General features: G+C 45.6%; 1 protein-coding gene across 2 annotated transcripts in view; it reads right to left on the reverse strand.

The window, feature by feature from the left end:
• Nucleotides 1-15897, reverse strand: part of sgcd (sarcoglycan, delta (dystrophin-associated glycoprotein)) — an 84635-nt gene that overhangs the window by 30335 nt on the left and 38403 nt on the right. The window contains exons 1-2 of one of the 2 annotated variants that reach the window (XM_019858126.1): nucleotides 12970-13302; nucleotides 3437-3622 (exon numbers count right to left, since the gene is read on the reverse strand). In XM_019858126.1, the coding sequence (XP_019713685.1) occupies nucleotides 3437-3622; nucleotides 12970-12972 (189 nt within the window). In that variant the 5' untranslated portion in view covers nucleotides 12973-13302. Of the gene's footprint in view, nucleotides 1-3436; nucleotides 3623-12969; nucleotides 13303-15897 lie in introns of those variants that run through there. The other variant, XM_019858125.1, reaches the window with a different exon arrangement.

A 15897-nucleotide genomic window follows, 5' to 3' on the forward strand; every position in this document is an offset into this window, starting at 1 on the left:
ACCATAGCGACGGGTAATTATTTTGTCCAATCTTTGTGTTCGTCATTGTTTTGAATGGAATCACTTTCTGTTGGCAACAATGCCACTGACTCATTTCCCCATCCAAAAAAAAAAAAAAAAGAGCAAAGTCGCAAAGTCTTCCGTCTCATTAGCGCCTCCTTTCTGCAACAGCAAATTGCATGTGAACTGTGAAAACCGCCGCAGACAGAGATTCTTTTTTTTTTTTTTTCTTACACTTTTACCATCCCCGGATTCCTCTTCACGCCATCGCCACTGACCTTTTGCCAAAAGCTGAGAGGGAGGAAAAAGGGGCCTCTTAATTGCCTCAAATGAGAGCCTTGTAGCTCCGATCTCATCGGCACTGGGAGAGTTAAGGCCGCCGGCAGGCAATTCTGCAGCTCGCGAGTCGTTCAGGAGGCGGGGGAGGTGTGTGGTGGCGGTGGGGGGGAATGTTTGGTCTCATGCGACTCGCTTTTTCAAAATTGGCCGGAAAACAAAATCAAATCAAGTGAAAAAGTGGGTTTTGAGTGACATAGGTTACACATAAAATGAAGGTGATGAATGATGGACTCTTACGTCCCCACCGGCCACCCCCCCCTTTTTTTTTTAAATATAAATAATGATGTTGTGCTTTGGAATTTGTGTAAAATCATAATGGTCGACTTCCGGTTCAATTTCAGGCATGATGAGATCCCCAAAAAGGCGATCCAATCAAGCAAGCCTCAATCGGGCGAAATCGCAAGTGAGATATTCGGATGATTGTATCGCTTTCAATTTGTATCTGATGAAGACTGCCAAACTAAATCCAGTTCAAATTTTAATCCAGATTGCCGAAAAAATGAGGAGATCACAGTCTATCTTGGAAGAGCGCTCGATGTGTCGGCAGAATTTGAATTGCCAAAAACAAGTTGCATTTTCAAAGTGATCGAGATTTGGAGCAAAGTTCAAATCAACATAAAATTGCCACCCTGATTGTTGAATGTTAACGTCAACCCAAATTTAATTCGGATCTGCTCCAGATTGCACTTTGGTCTGTTCACGTCTTTGATCACATTGGGCAATTTTCTAAGCCTTGGTGAAGGTCTGCATGAAAACAGAAACAACCCTGTCAGTAGCAGGTGGTCCCGATAGATTCTCTGTTTCTTCTCCTTGTCTTTACCATAACCATCAGAGCGAAAAAAAACAACCCAAACAAACAAAAGAAAAAAAAAATAGACCCGGGGGGAGGGAGGCCATACTGCAGTCAGATGGAAAATGACAGCTCTCGCTTTTCTCGCCATCGCCAACAATCAGGCGCACAGAGAGAGCGAGAGGGGCGTTTATCTGCTGAGAGCATCCCGACGCATTACCGGTGAAAAGTGGACTTAGAAAGACACGATCTGGAAAGACCAAAGGCATGCAAAGTACCATCATCATAATCATGGTAACAAGGATGAAAGAGAGGACTTTCAGGAAAAGCGAGAGAGGTGGAAGAGAGAAAGGCGAGAGTCAAGCTTCCGACCAAGGCAGCTTGTCAACCTGCTGACCGCGTACGGATTTTGCAAAAGCAACTTCCTGGTTGTCGCTGCGCACTTTGAACACACCAAATCGCGACTTTTTTTTCCAGCATAATATTAGGCGTGATATTTTTTTATTTTGGGTACCCAGCAAGTCAATATCCTTCGTTCTCTTTGAACCTAATTCGTGACTCAAGACGTCATTGATTACGGTGGCAAAGAGTTAACGTACAAAAAACAAAACAACAACAAAACAAAAAAAAAAACCCACAAACCCAACCGCGGATTTTGGGGATCCTTAACTATGAATGGATGCGTTTCTGTAAAAGTCCGCCTTGATTTTTTTTTTTTTTTTTTTTTTTTTTAAACCAATCGAATGAATCGAATGAATGGACTCGTCTGCACGAATCACGCGAGTTGAGATTCCACTCTTGTTTCCCGCCTCTGGCTTTTCTGCCGACTTTCTCCCTCTGCGTCAACCCATCTGTCTTGCCTCGCTGTAATCCACCGCGCCGATGATGACTCACATACTACAAAAGCGTGAGACACACACACACACACACACACACACACACACACACACACACACACACACACACACACACTCACACAGACAGACAGAACATGCCATCACACACACAGCGGTAGTTTTGAATAAAACATGAGGTCCACTTCACAGCGGGGCTTTAATATGAGATCTCCATAAATCAGCCAACACTTTGTCGTGGCACATGTGAGGCGCCATGACGATTTAATATGTCGGGCGGCGCATCGGAAAGAAGGCAAAACATTCCAAATGCATTAGCGGCGACAAGGGCGTCGTCGTTTCCAGCGCCGCTCTCCCCCCAGGTGACAAATGACGAGCCAAAGATTGTTTCTCGGATTTGTTTGTGACAACCAGGCGGCGGTTTCATGTGTGTGTAGTGGGTTTTAATTTAATTAAAAAAAAAATAAATAAATAATAATATTAATGACGATGACATTAAAATCTTAATCTTGAAGTTTCAGGAAAAAAATATTTTTTTAAATTTAAAGCGGTTAATTTTTCAGTCATTTTTCAGGTCATTTGTGTAATTTAAAAAAAAGTCTGAATTTTTCATGAATCGGATTCCACTTCAAAAAAAGTTTTGAATTTTAAAAAAAATATTTAACCTGCAAAAAAGGAGTAATGTTTCAGAAAAAAAAGTCAATTTAGAAAAAAAAAAAGTTGTAGTGTATAAATCTCAGAAAATGTAATCCTTCAGAAAAAAAAATCTTTTCAAAAAAGGTCAAATTCGATTTATTGATTTATTTTGAAGATGTCAGCCTGGATGTTCGAGGAGAGGCCAAAAATTCCAAAGGCGTTAGCCGTGACAAGGACATCATCGTTTCCAACACCCGCAAGTGACGAATGACAAGCCAACAATTGGTCTTTGTCGTTCCATGTGACAAGCAGGCTGCTGTTTTAATCGCGTGTGTTGGAGCGGGTGGTGGCCACTGGTGCAAATTCCTATTTTACACCAAAAATGTTAACAACACAAAATCAAAAAAAAGAGGGTGGCTGGTGCTGAAATTCAGTGCGGCGGAAGCAACCGCAGCCAAGTTTGAAGGTGTTAGCGGTCTCTCCTAATAGCGTAGGCCTGCTGCATGGTGAACAACTATTGCTTTTTTTTTTTTTTTCCCCTCCAGCTGATAAATATGAAAGTGTGTGTGAACAATGACACCAAATTTAACACCCGCTGGTCCCTCATGCCTGGGATCTTGAAACACAACCAAGTTACGTGATGCCGGAGATGAAAATGGCGACCTGGGTCCAATTTGGACAGTCTCGCAACGGGGTGTGCTCACTTTTGTTGCCGGTGGTTTCGAGATTTTTGGCTGTGTGTTGAGTACATTTGAGAGGACCGTAAACGTACACTCTTCTGTCGACCGTTCGGGAGGTTGTAAGCGAGGGGACTTACGATGGTGAAGTTCATGACTTTGAGGATCCAGATGGTGAGCCCCAAGTTGACCAGGATGAGGATCATCATCAGCAGGACGAAGAAGTAAAGGCAGCGTTTCCTCCAGCCGTAGATTCCCACTTTGTACACTTGCGCTTGCTCTGAACTCTGGACATTGTTCCGATGACTGCACTGTTCTTGGGTCATCTGCCAGGACACGAGAAGGGAGAACGGGGTCGGGGTCAGTGTCCGAGGCAAATGACAAATTCAAACCGCCACCCTGGAAATCGCGATGCTTTTTGGTCCTTGCGAAGAGAGATTTTTCCCGTGGCGGATGGCGTAAACTTCCATCCCGTGTGATGCGCGTCAGACCCGGCAAAAAGTCGAGTTGGCGATCACGTTGATCGATTGTCCCATAAAGCCCCACATAACGCCACCGCGTCTCCTCAGCCCCGTCGATGGCGTCCGATAGCGATTAATGATGACTCTAATTGTCTGACTCTCGAATCGACGCTCGGTCGTAATGGGCCGGCCCTAATACCTTTGCGGCTAAAATACAATTTACCGTCCTCTGCCTTTGGGCTATCAAGTGGCCTTTGACAAGCGAGCGCATAAGCGGCTAACTGAAACAAATGGCACGAGACAGGCGGCCCCGGTTGTGGACTAACTGGCGTGTTTTCCTTCAGCTTGCCAGGCGGATCTTATTTTGATATCCCGGGCTCGCGGACGGGAGGGAAATCACCAGGTGGCAGAGCAAAGCTAGCAATGAAAATTCAGATTATTCGCAGCAGGCTTCAACCTTGGCAGTTCCATTTCCGGGGATTTGGTTCAAGTAGTTTCCCCGCCGCCTCATGAGACCTGCTTCACTCAAGGCTCATCTATCAAAACGGGAACAAAGATGTGGCGACGACGACGAGCTTTACAATTGTACCGGCATACAGCGTTTTGAAGTCACGAATGCCGCGCGATGAGCTAACTTGCGCGGCGCTGTAGGGATACATGCTAGGTCAGTTCCCGCAGTGCTTGCTTACAGTTTTTCAATCGATTGTTCTCCTATTTGTAGCCTGGCGGTGTTTTTCATGCTAACCATGACTTTACGACTGCGTTAGCATACTGTAGGTTAGCGACAGACAATGGCTAGTTCTGATGACAAATTTGGTTTATGGTCACAGCTGTGTTGTGAACTAAAGGACGACCGATACGTCGATGTGAATGATTGAGTAAAAAAAAATAAATAAATAAAAATCGGATTCTTTGTTTCTTTGACCCGTTTTTCATTGAAAGACGACAACCCTCCCTGTTCACAAGGCGCAGCATCCGTTGACAAATACATAATAAGACTCTAAAAATAACGTTTAAACGGCAGACAGACATGAATATGAAATGACTATTGCTTCCCAAATGTCTTATCCATCAAGGGAGGAATAAAGACGCGGCGAAGACGACTTGGCAGACTATTTTGGGAGTGACATCGCCGTTAAAATGAGCGCTAAAAAAAAAAAAATTTGGGTGGTCATAATCAGATTTAATTGTCGTTTTGTCTAACTCAATTATTCAGTGTGACACGATATTCAAAGGCTCTCCTGAAAAGACAAGAAAAAAAAGTCCAGTGATGGCGCTCCAGTAATGTGTCAGGCTGAAAGAAGATCACTGTGCCAAAAGCAGGGATGGAAAAGCAAATTGGAGGCAAAACAAAATCTTGGACCTCGTCCACACACTGCTGCTACTTCTGTTGTTCAACCAACTGGAGAAGAAAAAAAAATTGCAGCCCCCCCCCAACCCCAAAAAAAAAAAATTAACCAAAATAACCCCCCAAAAACAAAAAAAAAATGGGTAGGGCTCTGATTACTCGGGGAAATAAGCTTTTACAAAATGTTAATGGGCACTTTTGAGTGCCAACTTCTATGGACTGCACGTGGACCCGTACCAGCCAAGACCGCCGTTGCCAAAGGCCGCAGCCCCTCGACGGCCGTACCAATCCGAACTGAGCAAATGGCCGCGAGCCAGCGGCGCTTTGTAATCCCACACAATGTGCGGCTAAACAAATCATTACAGAAATGCGATTGGCTGATTTAAAAGTTTTACCAGGTGCAAGTTTGAGGTCACGGAAGGACTCCTCTCCACCAGCCAAAGGAACTGTCTATGGGTTTTCAGGACACCAAGGGCGGGCCTGGAGGGATGGCGAGCTGAGTAGAATTCCATCCACCAAGTATTGGTCAAACAAAACAGTGACACGGAATAAATGTTTGTTTGTTTTTTAATATATATTTTTTTAATATCGCCAGCTTCCCCACAATATCGCAATATCATCATATGGTGACGTTTGGATATCGTTACATCCCAACAGTGGACTGATGACAGGTCCAGGGGGAACCCCGCATTCCTCCTTAACGGGCATGATGAAATTGCTCTCGTGCTATATTTAGCAGATTTTGTTATCCCATATTAAGTTCAACAGACTGTGAAAAAAAAAAGTCTCGCAGAACTCCATCACTGTTGTGGGCTTTTTTTTTTGTGTTTTTTTTTTTTTTTCTTCAGCAACTCGGCCCGAGGCAGGCGCCATCCCCGCGTCGAGCATATGAGTGTTTACGGTTCATGACACAATTGTGATTAAGATGTTAGCCTCTCACCGCGAGGTGAATGCAAAGAAGTGCAGGGGAAAGAAAAAAAAAAAGAGAGAATAAATACAAAAGCAATTTTGCGTCGCTGTCTTTCTTCGGAGCGGGTGGCGAGCCATGTGGCGTTGACCTGCCTTTGCCGGCGTTTGAAAGTATCATTTTTCATTAAAAGTGTGCGATTGTCCCGAGGGGGAAGCGCGGCCATACAGTAAATGCAACATTTAATTTCACTCTGGCCTTGTGCGATTAATTTCCAGCCACATCTTGATCGTTAACAACACCGTGTAATTGCTTGGAGCCAAACCGATGCTTTCCACGCTCAAAAAAAAAAAAAAAAAAAAAAAAAGCCTTAAATAAAACGCTCCTTGAACGTGGCGGGCACTCGCAACAAACACTTCCACGCGTATCACTAATTAATCGCCACTGAATAGCAAATGAGGCGCGGCAGGGAAATTGGGTTTTAAATCTTTTTTTTTTTTTTTAAAGAGGAGAAAAAGGTACGCCGACGCATCAATCTCGCAGTGGAAAAATGATGAAGGCAAAAACATGAAATTATCTTTGCATTGTAGGAATTCAATCAATGTCAAATAGAATGGCACCACTGTGTCCTTGCTTGAATAAATACTCCAAAGAGCAAATAGTGGAGAGGAAAAAAAAAAGTACAGGCAACTGAATAAAACTTTATTCTAATAATATTATCCATCCATTTTCTGATCCGCTTTATCCTCACAAGGGTCGCGGGGGGTGGGGTTGGAGGGTGGTTGCTGGAGCCCATCCCAGCCGTCTTCGGGCAGTAGGCAGGGGACACCCTGAACGGTTGGAGCAACCATCCGCTCTCACACTCACACCGATGGACAATCTGGAGTGTTCAATCAGCATGCCATGCATGTTTTTGAAATGTGGGAGGAAAGCGGAGTACCCGGAGAAAACCCACACAGGGAGGCCAGAGATGGAATTGAACCTGCTACCTCTGCACTGTGAGGTCGACGCGCTAACCACATGTCCACCGGGCCGCCCTTCTCATCATATTATTTCGGACAAAATATTTTGCGACTGACAGTAGCCCAGTTTGAGAAGCAGCGCCCTCGCCAACCCCCCCCCCCCCGCCCCCCGTTGCTACTTGGATTGTTATCTTATTTGCGCATCGAAATATCGCTCCAAATCAGAATTCCCAAGCATGTCACGGAGGAAGCTGTAAATTTTCGGCTTTTCAGCCCCAATAGCTCAGTTCGACGCTCGTACGACGTCATTTGGATCGTGAAGGAGCATTACAATCCTAATTGTGTTATTTTTGTTCCAATGCGAGCTTTTCCCCCACCAATTTAGTTCTCATCTGTTTTTTTGGGGAGCTTTTGGAGATTTCCGGGTTTGGGATCAATCCAAAACGTCGTCGTCGTCGTCATGACGGCGGGGGGCCGGTTCACACCAAGCCTGGCAAAGTTATTTCTACTTCCCCGCGATACTCCACCGGAGGAGGTGTCTTTGAATCCGGTCCAGGATTAAGGCTTTGAGATCGGGGGAGAGGAGTGGGGGAGGGGGGGGTGGATTTGGAAAGTCGAAGACGCCAAGAAAAACAGCCTTCCTGAATATTGCATTTTCGACTGACTGCCAAAGGAAATTAAAATACATATTGGAATTAAATCTACAAGCGATTGCACTCCGAAATGAGCCAAGAACAGAGCAGCGGCGGCTCGGATGGCACGGCATCGGAGACCAGTTCGGGGGGCGCCAAAAATCAGCTCGGACGGGCTTCGGGAACTCGCCACTCGAATGAGGACAAGCGCCTCGCGAAAATGGAGGGCTGGATGTCTCTCGTGCAGTTGACGGTTTTCGATCCAAGTTCAGTCCCGGATTTTTTTATTTTTATTTTTTTTCAAAACGCGACACCGGCGCTTACGTTTTTCTCTCGTGGTCATTATTATCCGAGCCACAGACGAGCATGCTTAAGCTACTTAGCACTCACAAAAACATTTCCTGCACGCGCCGCAGATTAGGAATACATTTAAAGAAGAGCAAGTTTCTCGTCTATCGACTTGTAAGCCTTCAGCAAGCCTTAACCGGCAGACAATTTATTGTTTTCTCGTTTTTTTTTTAAACCTTCCAATCTCTTCCTTTGCCTTTATTGTTGCTTGAAGAAGCAGCTTTGTCTGGGCATTTAAGCGTTGACGGTGATTAGGGAATTGTTTTTTTATTTTGTTTTCTTTTTAACTGTCTGCAAGCATTCAGGACGGCCAGAGCGTATGAGGATAAAAATCCGGATGAAAAGCGAAAGAAAAAGCCCAAGACAAATTTTCCTGTCCGTCTCAAAGGAGGATTTTCCAGGACAAGCGTGCGTCGTCGTCGTGCGCTTGAACAGATTCCTAATCGCGACACGGCAGCTTTGCGAATCCCGTTCAAGTATACAGCAACTCGCAGTTGCGCTTTGGAAGCAGCTCGCCGAACACTTTGTGACCACCCACCGGCACCCAAGTGTATTTTTAGCCAACGGGGGAGGTCAGGGCACTTGACTCGGGAGGCAGGAGGATTTGTCCGCTCGCTTTGAACTTGAGGTGGGCTGAAGTGAGCTTCGACAAACATCCGCATGAGATTGAGAGAAACGCTCGCCTCTTCCCGCGAGAAGAAAGGGATCCCTGTCGGTCGGTTTAGCAAACGACCGTATTTGATGCGGCCAAACTGATCATTGATTAATCACGTCTTGAGACAGAGTGGACCGCAGTAGTGAGGCAGACTTGCTAACCGCTAGGCCAACGTGCCGAGCCCAGATGTAAAAAAAAAAAAAAAAAAAGCACTCAACTGATTTTTCCCATCGGAGAACTAAGGAAGGATGATTTTTGCCAGCCTTGTTGGAGATCTGTGCTATTTTTTTTTTATCGCGTCTCAGCACAGCCAGTTCATGTCCTCAACGGCGTTTTATTTTTTATTTTTTTTTTTTTATGCAAAACACACAATTCCCGACGAACCTTTAATAGAGCAACTCCCCGGGCTGTCTGGCTCGTTTTATCTTCACCGGCGCTTTGGACGCAGTTCACGACGTAACGGTCCAGTTGTTTTGTTTTGTTTGGGGGGGAGAAGGCGGGCGGCGGTGGTTGGAAGCCATCTGAATGATCATTAGTATGCGTCAAGGTGCCACATTGCTTGCTGGCCTGCTAAAACAAGCGACGCTTATGTCGAGTGGCCATCGGTCTGGTTCCACTGTCAAGCGGCAAACACTCACGACACCGCAAACAAAGAGCGGTTAGCAACGACAATGTGAGGTCGCGCACCCGATGAGAGGCCGAGACGTAACTTGATGTGATGAGGTTAAAGGGGGGGGGGGAAGAAAAATAAAAATCGGATCAGTAACACGACTGTTTGGCACATTGAGTTGCCATGTGTATGAAATGTGATTTATCAAGAAAACGGCCTTGGCGAAAAGAACAAACATGACAATAGTTAACTTTTAAAAGAAATACAAGTCCTCCGTTTCGGTGTAATATTTAACAGCGTCATTTTGCAAAAAGTTCCATTCGGAGACCCGTTTTGATGCAGTTGTACCTTTTCGGGCTCGACAATGCAATTGTCATGTAACTTTAACGGCTTCAAGGAGAAAAAGTTGTGCAAAGTGGCACCATAAGTGCCATGCCGTGTCGCCTCCAGGGGCAAATGAGAGCACCGTCAGATCCGCTTTTTTTTTTTTGGGGTACTTTTTTTAGTGTTTGCAACAGCTGCCCTGAGAAGCCCGCACCGACTTGATGACGGACTTAAGTGTGACTCACGCCGCCGCGCCTTTTATTCAACGTGCGTGCACGCCGGCACTTCGACGGTCGTCAGGCAACGGCCGTCCAGCAAAGTGCAACCTTGAAATGACGACGCGGGGGACCCAGCGGCGATATCGGCGAAGGTGGGGAAACTAAATCATAAATCAATGCCGTCATAAACGTTCACGCGTAAAAAGCCGTTTCGGATTTTAATCAGGCGGAAAGCATTTTTTTTTTTTTCCAGATGCTTGATATCCGGCTCAAAGTCCATGTACAAGTACTTTTTGTCCTTGCTAGTAAGACAATTCGGCCAACGGGTACGAGGACTAGATGTTCATCTTAAGGCAATACAGCTGATGTCTGTGCACTACTAGTACAAAAACACATCATACTAGTCCCGCGCTGTTGTCAACAAGTGCACACTTTTCCATAGACGCAGCAGTAGTAGCGCGAGAGGTCAACGAGGTCGCAGTTTTATCTCACTAGTTGCCCAACTAGTATACGGGGGTTGCCTCACCGTCTTTCGACTCGTAAACGTGTTTCAAAAACCGGCTCGAGCATTTATTCGATTTAATCCTTGTGATCCACGTCCTAGTACGCCCTTTGTCCTTACGAGTTGATCAACAAGGGCACACTAGAAGGACTGTGTTTTACTCAATGTTTTTTCCACCACTGGATGACATTTCTGAGTACTAGTATGACAACTACTAGTCTTCGTATGAGTACTAAGAGGCATTTTGGCGATATTATGAGGCAGCAGGAGGCTAGTTGCGCTACTCGTGGAGCACGCTAGTTTATTGGGTTTAACTGCAAACCGTGCTTCTACGAGTGTGCTCGAATCATTCTACTAGTTGTCCTACTCGTGCGGACGAAGAGCACACGACGACTTCCCAAGGAGGACGCCTTATAAGGACGCCCCTGAAATGTTACGCTTGTAAAATACTGCCCGTTGGAGGAAGAAAAAAAAAAAAAGTTGACAGTGACTTGGGCTGGTGAGGGCGACGGCGTTTGGCGGGTGCGAGGCGGAATGAAAAACACGACGGGGACGGAGGGCGCGCGGGGGTGGCTGCGTGCTGTGAGAGGAATGGGCGTGGCCTGGTCCAAAAGCGGGTGACGCAAGTGACAGCTGCCGAGTGGCTTAGTTGAGGTATCCGAGGAAGAACTGAGAGCACTTCTAAACAAAGATCCCGAAGGTGGCTGGAGTCGATGGCACATATTTTGGCGCTGAGGCTAATAGAGGATTGATTCGCAGTCACGCTCTTTCTTCGCTTGTAATCAATAATTGCCGAAGGCGATCCATCTGGAGCCGCCACAATGAAACAGGATAACGAGACTTTCGCGATCCCAACTCTTGTTGGAACACTCTTGTCCATTCGGCATTGTAAGCCGACCGACGAAACGACAAAAGTGCACAGACCCTCCCGTCCGCGAATGTTGTCGGCACAAAAGGGGGGCAAATCTTCTCCGTCTCGATGAGCTTAATGGACCTGTCCCGTCTCCGAGCTCCGCCGATATTCTCGTTATAAACACGCAGATAATGAGAGCATGCCCAATCCCCAGGCGTCAATTGGCAATTATTCGTTATTTTTCACAACTGCATTGAGTAAAAGTCAGAGCAGGCAAACGAATGAGCTTTTATACACACGCACGCACGGACCAAAAAAGTGTTTGGGAAGACACTGAAGGCGAACAAAAGGACTCACAACACAAAAAATAATAAGGGGAAAAGAACATCGATAAAAGAAGACGCTTGAAAATGGTACAAAAAATTACAAGCGAGCAAGATTCAAGCACATTTTCGCCGCTATTCTAAAACAACAAGAGTGTCGAGGCTAGCATGCGACCATGGAAAATTGCATCAGAAAATGATTACAAAAAGGACTCACAAATGACTCCAAATTAGAAATAAGCTCAATTAAAGCACGTTTTCACTCTCGTACCACAGAAGGCGCGATTACGGATGAGGCGAAAAAATTAATTGAGCGGCTCGAGAGCACGCTAAAATATGCTTTCTGGAGGTTTAGTCAGAAAGTGAAGAAAATCCAAATGTTTTTATTTTTTTCAAGTGAGCTTTGAAAACTTTGGACCCCATCAAGATTCCAGACTTGAACCGGTCCCCCAAAAAGGCCTTGGAGCAAATATTGGCTTTGCTCGCTCGGCCACTCACTGGGCTCCCTGCAGCCGGCAGTCAGTAGCTTCACTCGGCACCGCTCAGCCTCGTCTAACTTATTTATAGCAGCTACCCTTTCCTCGGAGGGAAGACGCGATTGAAACCAAATGTGTGGCCGGGAGCCGGTCATGAGAATGGTTTCTTGCCTTTAGTCCTACGCTGAGTATGAGAAACACGAAATTGTGAGAGACAACGCTAAAAGTAAAGAGAGCCGGCGAAAACGACTGAGGAGACTTAAGAAAATCTGACAGCTGGTTTTCACTGGTTTCGGCTAAAATCGATGACAGATAATGCTAATAAATGTCGAGGCTCGGGAGCGAGCCAAAACAAGCAAAAATGCCACCCAAAGAAAATCAGGATGAAAACAATCGCTAAAAACGAAACTCACAACAATCACAAAATAAGAAATAAGCAAAAATGAACGACTTGTACTACAAGGGGCATTAGGTTTTCTTATCTTATCTTATCTTATCTTATGACAGACACCAAAACCAGACTAGCGAACAAGCTAACCCAATCAGACCCAAATGAGCAGATAGAAAACGATTCCCAACAAAAGGACACACAAAAATGACCAACAACAAGCTAAATTCAATTAGGTTTTCACAGGTTTCCGATGCCGACGGACAGCCTGGTGAGCAGGCAAAATAATAACCCCAAGGAAAAAAAAAAAAAAAATTGGAGGAAAATGACTGCCGGGACTCACGGTAACAAAATAAGAAACAAGCTACATTAAAGCTGCCATACCAAAGGAGACACAATTAGAGATTTTGGACAGTGTGCAGATTAAAAACAAGCGGCCAAAAATAATACAGAGTAAACGATTGCAAAGAAAAGGATGTACAAAGTTCGAAGCAAGCTAAATTCAAGCAGATTTGTATTGTTGCCCCAATAGACGCGACAGTAAGTCACCTTTGACTGTCTTGCAACTTTCTAGTTGCAATTTCGCAGCTAGGAAAGAGTTAAAGGGAATGCAGCTGGGCCCCCTTCCACGCCCACTGGACACTTCCCCAGCGAAGGCAAACTTACCATGATGTCTGCTCCGCTATTTTGCGTCCGTCCGTCCCTTTTCCTGTTCAACGTCCTCGCAATAATTTGCTGCTGTTCAAAAGAGGATGCGAGCAAAGTGGCCCCGGTTGAGCGACTGCACTTCTTTTTCACTTCCTGCTCAGCTTTTTCCAATCACACACGATCCCCCGGCCTCGTTTCACTCTTTCCTGGACGCCCGTGACACCAACTGTCTGACTTTTTTTTTTCTCTCCTCCTTTCCCTGTTGCTGTGCTGAGTGGAGTTGTTTCAGGCTGCCCTCTGACTTGTCTGCCTGATTTAGAAGCCACATGTGCTGTGAAGTTTAAAGGGGCAGAGCTTACTTGTCATACGTCGTCACGGCAAACCAGTCCAAACCGCCCCCCTTTTTGGCGGTATTAATAAGTTCGCTTGTTTTCACACTTGTATGACGGATAAGAATAGTCCATTTTTGAAATTGCGCAGTTACATGGCAGGAGCTGGGCAATATTAGATTCTGGCGGCATGACAACCGTACAAGTATGGCGATGTCACGGTATTACAGTGCGAAAATGACATTTTTTGAAATATCTGCCTAAATAAAAACAGGATAATATATATATATATATATATATATATTTTTTTTTTTTACTACTTGTCCTTGGGGCTAACTAATACCCGCTGGCATGACTATTGTTATTATTTTGAAGGACAATGCATATTAACAGAGCAAAAAAGGCATCTGTGTTTGAGCAGTCTCTCAACTGTCTTGCTCTCGCCCTTCTCCCCAATGTGTAACTGCTCGCCCCTCCCTTCTCCAGTCACCAAAAAGAAAAAAAAAAGTGTGTGATTGTTTTATTTTCTTTTAAAGGGTGTTAAAGCCCTTTTTCCGACTTCCCTCAGAGGACCGTTATGACGGTGAAACCAAATAGATTATGCAGGTTATACTCAACGAATTGAAAAAAAAATGGCGAGTTTTGAAATGAGAAGTCGAGGATAACGTTTTGTTCAATTTGGTGCAGATTTTGGCAAGGATTACGGAAGTCGACACACATGCTTTGTTTTTGCGGGCCACATAAACGCTGTGGCAAGCCGGATCTGACGCCGCACAGGAAAATCCGACCGAACGGAGTGCAAAGATGGAGCAAAAGCTAGCTTCAGGGATGCAACTGGATTAAAGTGAGCTGGTGTGAATGAAAACCACTATCAACTAATAAACAAAGCAGAGTGTCTGTCCACCCCTGCCCCGGAAAGTAACCATTTAGAAGGATCATCTGATTTGCATTAGAATGGCAACACAACAGCAAACTGCATTTTGTTTGGGGCGCACGGCGAGTCAAGCAGTTCGAGAGGCTGCGATTTCGAGAATGCAAATTCCCGACAGCGCGCCAGGACAAAGCTTCTCCTTCTCCCGTCTCCTTGGAGCTCCCACCCTCCGTGATCCCATTTGCTCCGCCAGACAGATGCTGCCCGTTCGGGTTCTGGGTGGGGGGGTGGGCGGGGGCTTTGATGCTGCAGCCAGCACGCTGGCTCGCTGTGCTTTTGTTGGATAAACAAGGAGGAAATTGGAGGCTGATTTTACGAGTAATTGGTGTTAACTGCAGCCGGCGTCCTCGATGAGCTTCCCTCGTGCCGTCATTGTTGTCCGGTGACCCATTTGGCTTTGGAAGATGCCTCGTAAATGCACCCGCATCAGCACTAACTGACATATTATGCAGGGGATTTTTTTTTGGGGGGGGGGGGGTTGTCTCCATTTAAAACAGTTCCCAGGTGTTTTACTAATATTGTGGTACCTTGTAGTGTTAGCTTCATTTGTTTTCTGACAAAGCTTGTAACAGTTTTCTCCCCATTCAAATGCTTTTAATCTGTTCTCAACCCCTCCCCCCCAAAAAAAATTTTTGTTTACGCTGTTAAGAGAATTATGGAATGAAGTGCAATTAAGCCAAAGGTCTCTCCCACACACACACACACACACACACACACACACACACACACACACCACGAATTCAGACGTTGATGTGTGCCTTTAAGGGGCGTGGCCTATTGATTGACGTCAGGAGCTGGAGTCGCGCAGTTGGTTCAGCGTTAGTTCAGCGAAAGTGCATTGGTGACTGTGGCTCTCCTTTCCCACATGGGAGGCCGCGATAAGTCCCTTAAAGGGGAGTTTGCAGTTCATTTCTTCATTTTTCAGAAAGCACTTAAAAATTAAAGTGGCAACATTATGCAAATTAGCCAGGCGAAATCCAGAACAGCTCATTCAAAGACACATTTTTGCAAATAGGCAGCTCAAAAGATTTACTTTGGTTGTGTCATTTTAATTCCACACGAGGCGGATGGGTCGGCACGCCGCCGCAAAGCCAACTATTTAGAAAAGAGCCATGGAAAAAGTCAATTTTCCACAATTTGGCGGAGTCATTGAGGCCAATGCCATGTTTGGGTTTCCATTCCATTGATTTCCGACATAAGCCGTGATGAAAATGCAATGCGGAGTGTGGGTTGTTTAGTGCGGGGGTGCGCAGGAGAAAAAAAAACAACAACAACACAATAGCAATCATTGTTCAGTAGCCGAAGGGGGTCCGGGAAGGCCTGAATCGCAAGTGGGCAGCAGAGCAAGGGAATGTGCTCGCTGTTCCCTGGACTGCATGTCAAGCATGAGCGACCATATTAGCTACACGAGCTAATCACATCTGTTACACAAGCTGAGGGGTGTAACGGTGACGCAATGGGTGTTTGTCTGCGCATTGTTTTGTTGTGGGTTTTTTTTTTCTTGTAGTGTTGAGGGTTTCTATAATTGGAACGTGATCGTAGTGGTATTATGGTGGATTAAGTCGGAGAAGCCCCCCCGGAAGGCCCAGGTAGCAAAAGCACTCGCCGCCAATATCAAAAGGAAGGGCGCTAATTAGTCCCAGATCGATTGTGTTTTGTTGCCACGCGACACCCCCCCCCCCCCCC

Source organism: Hippocampus comes, unplaced genomic scaffold (assembly GCF_001891065.2).
Source record: "Hippocampus comes isolate QL1 unplaced genomic scaffold, H_comes_QL1_v1.1 scaffold265, whole genome shotgun sequence".
NCBI classification, from domain to species: Eukaryota; Metazoa; Chordata; class Actinopteri; order Syngnathiformes; family Syngnathidae; genus Hippocampus; species Hippocampus comes.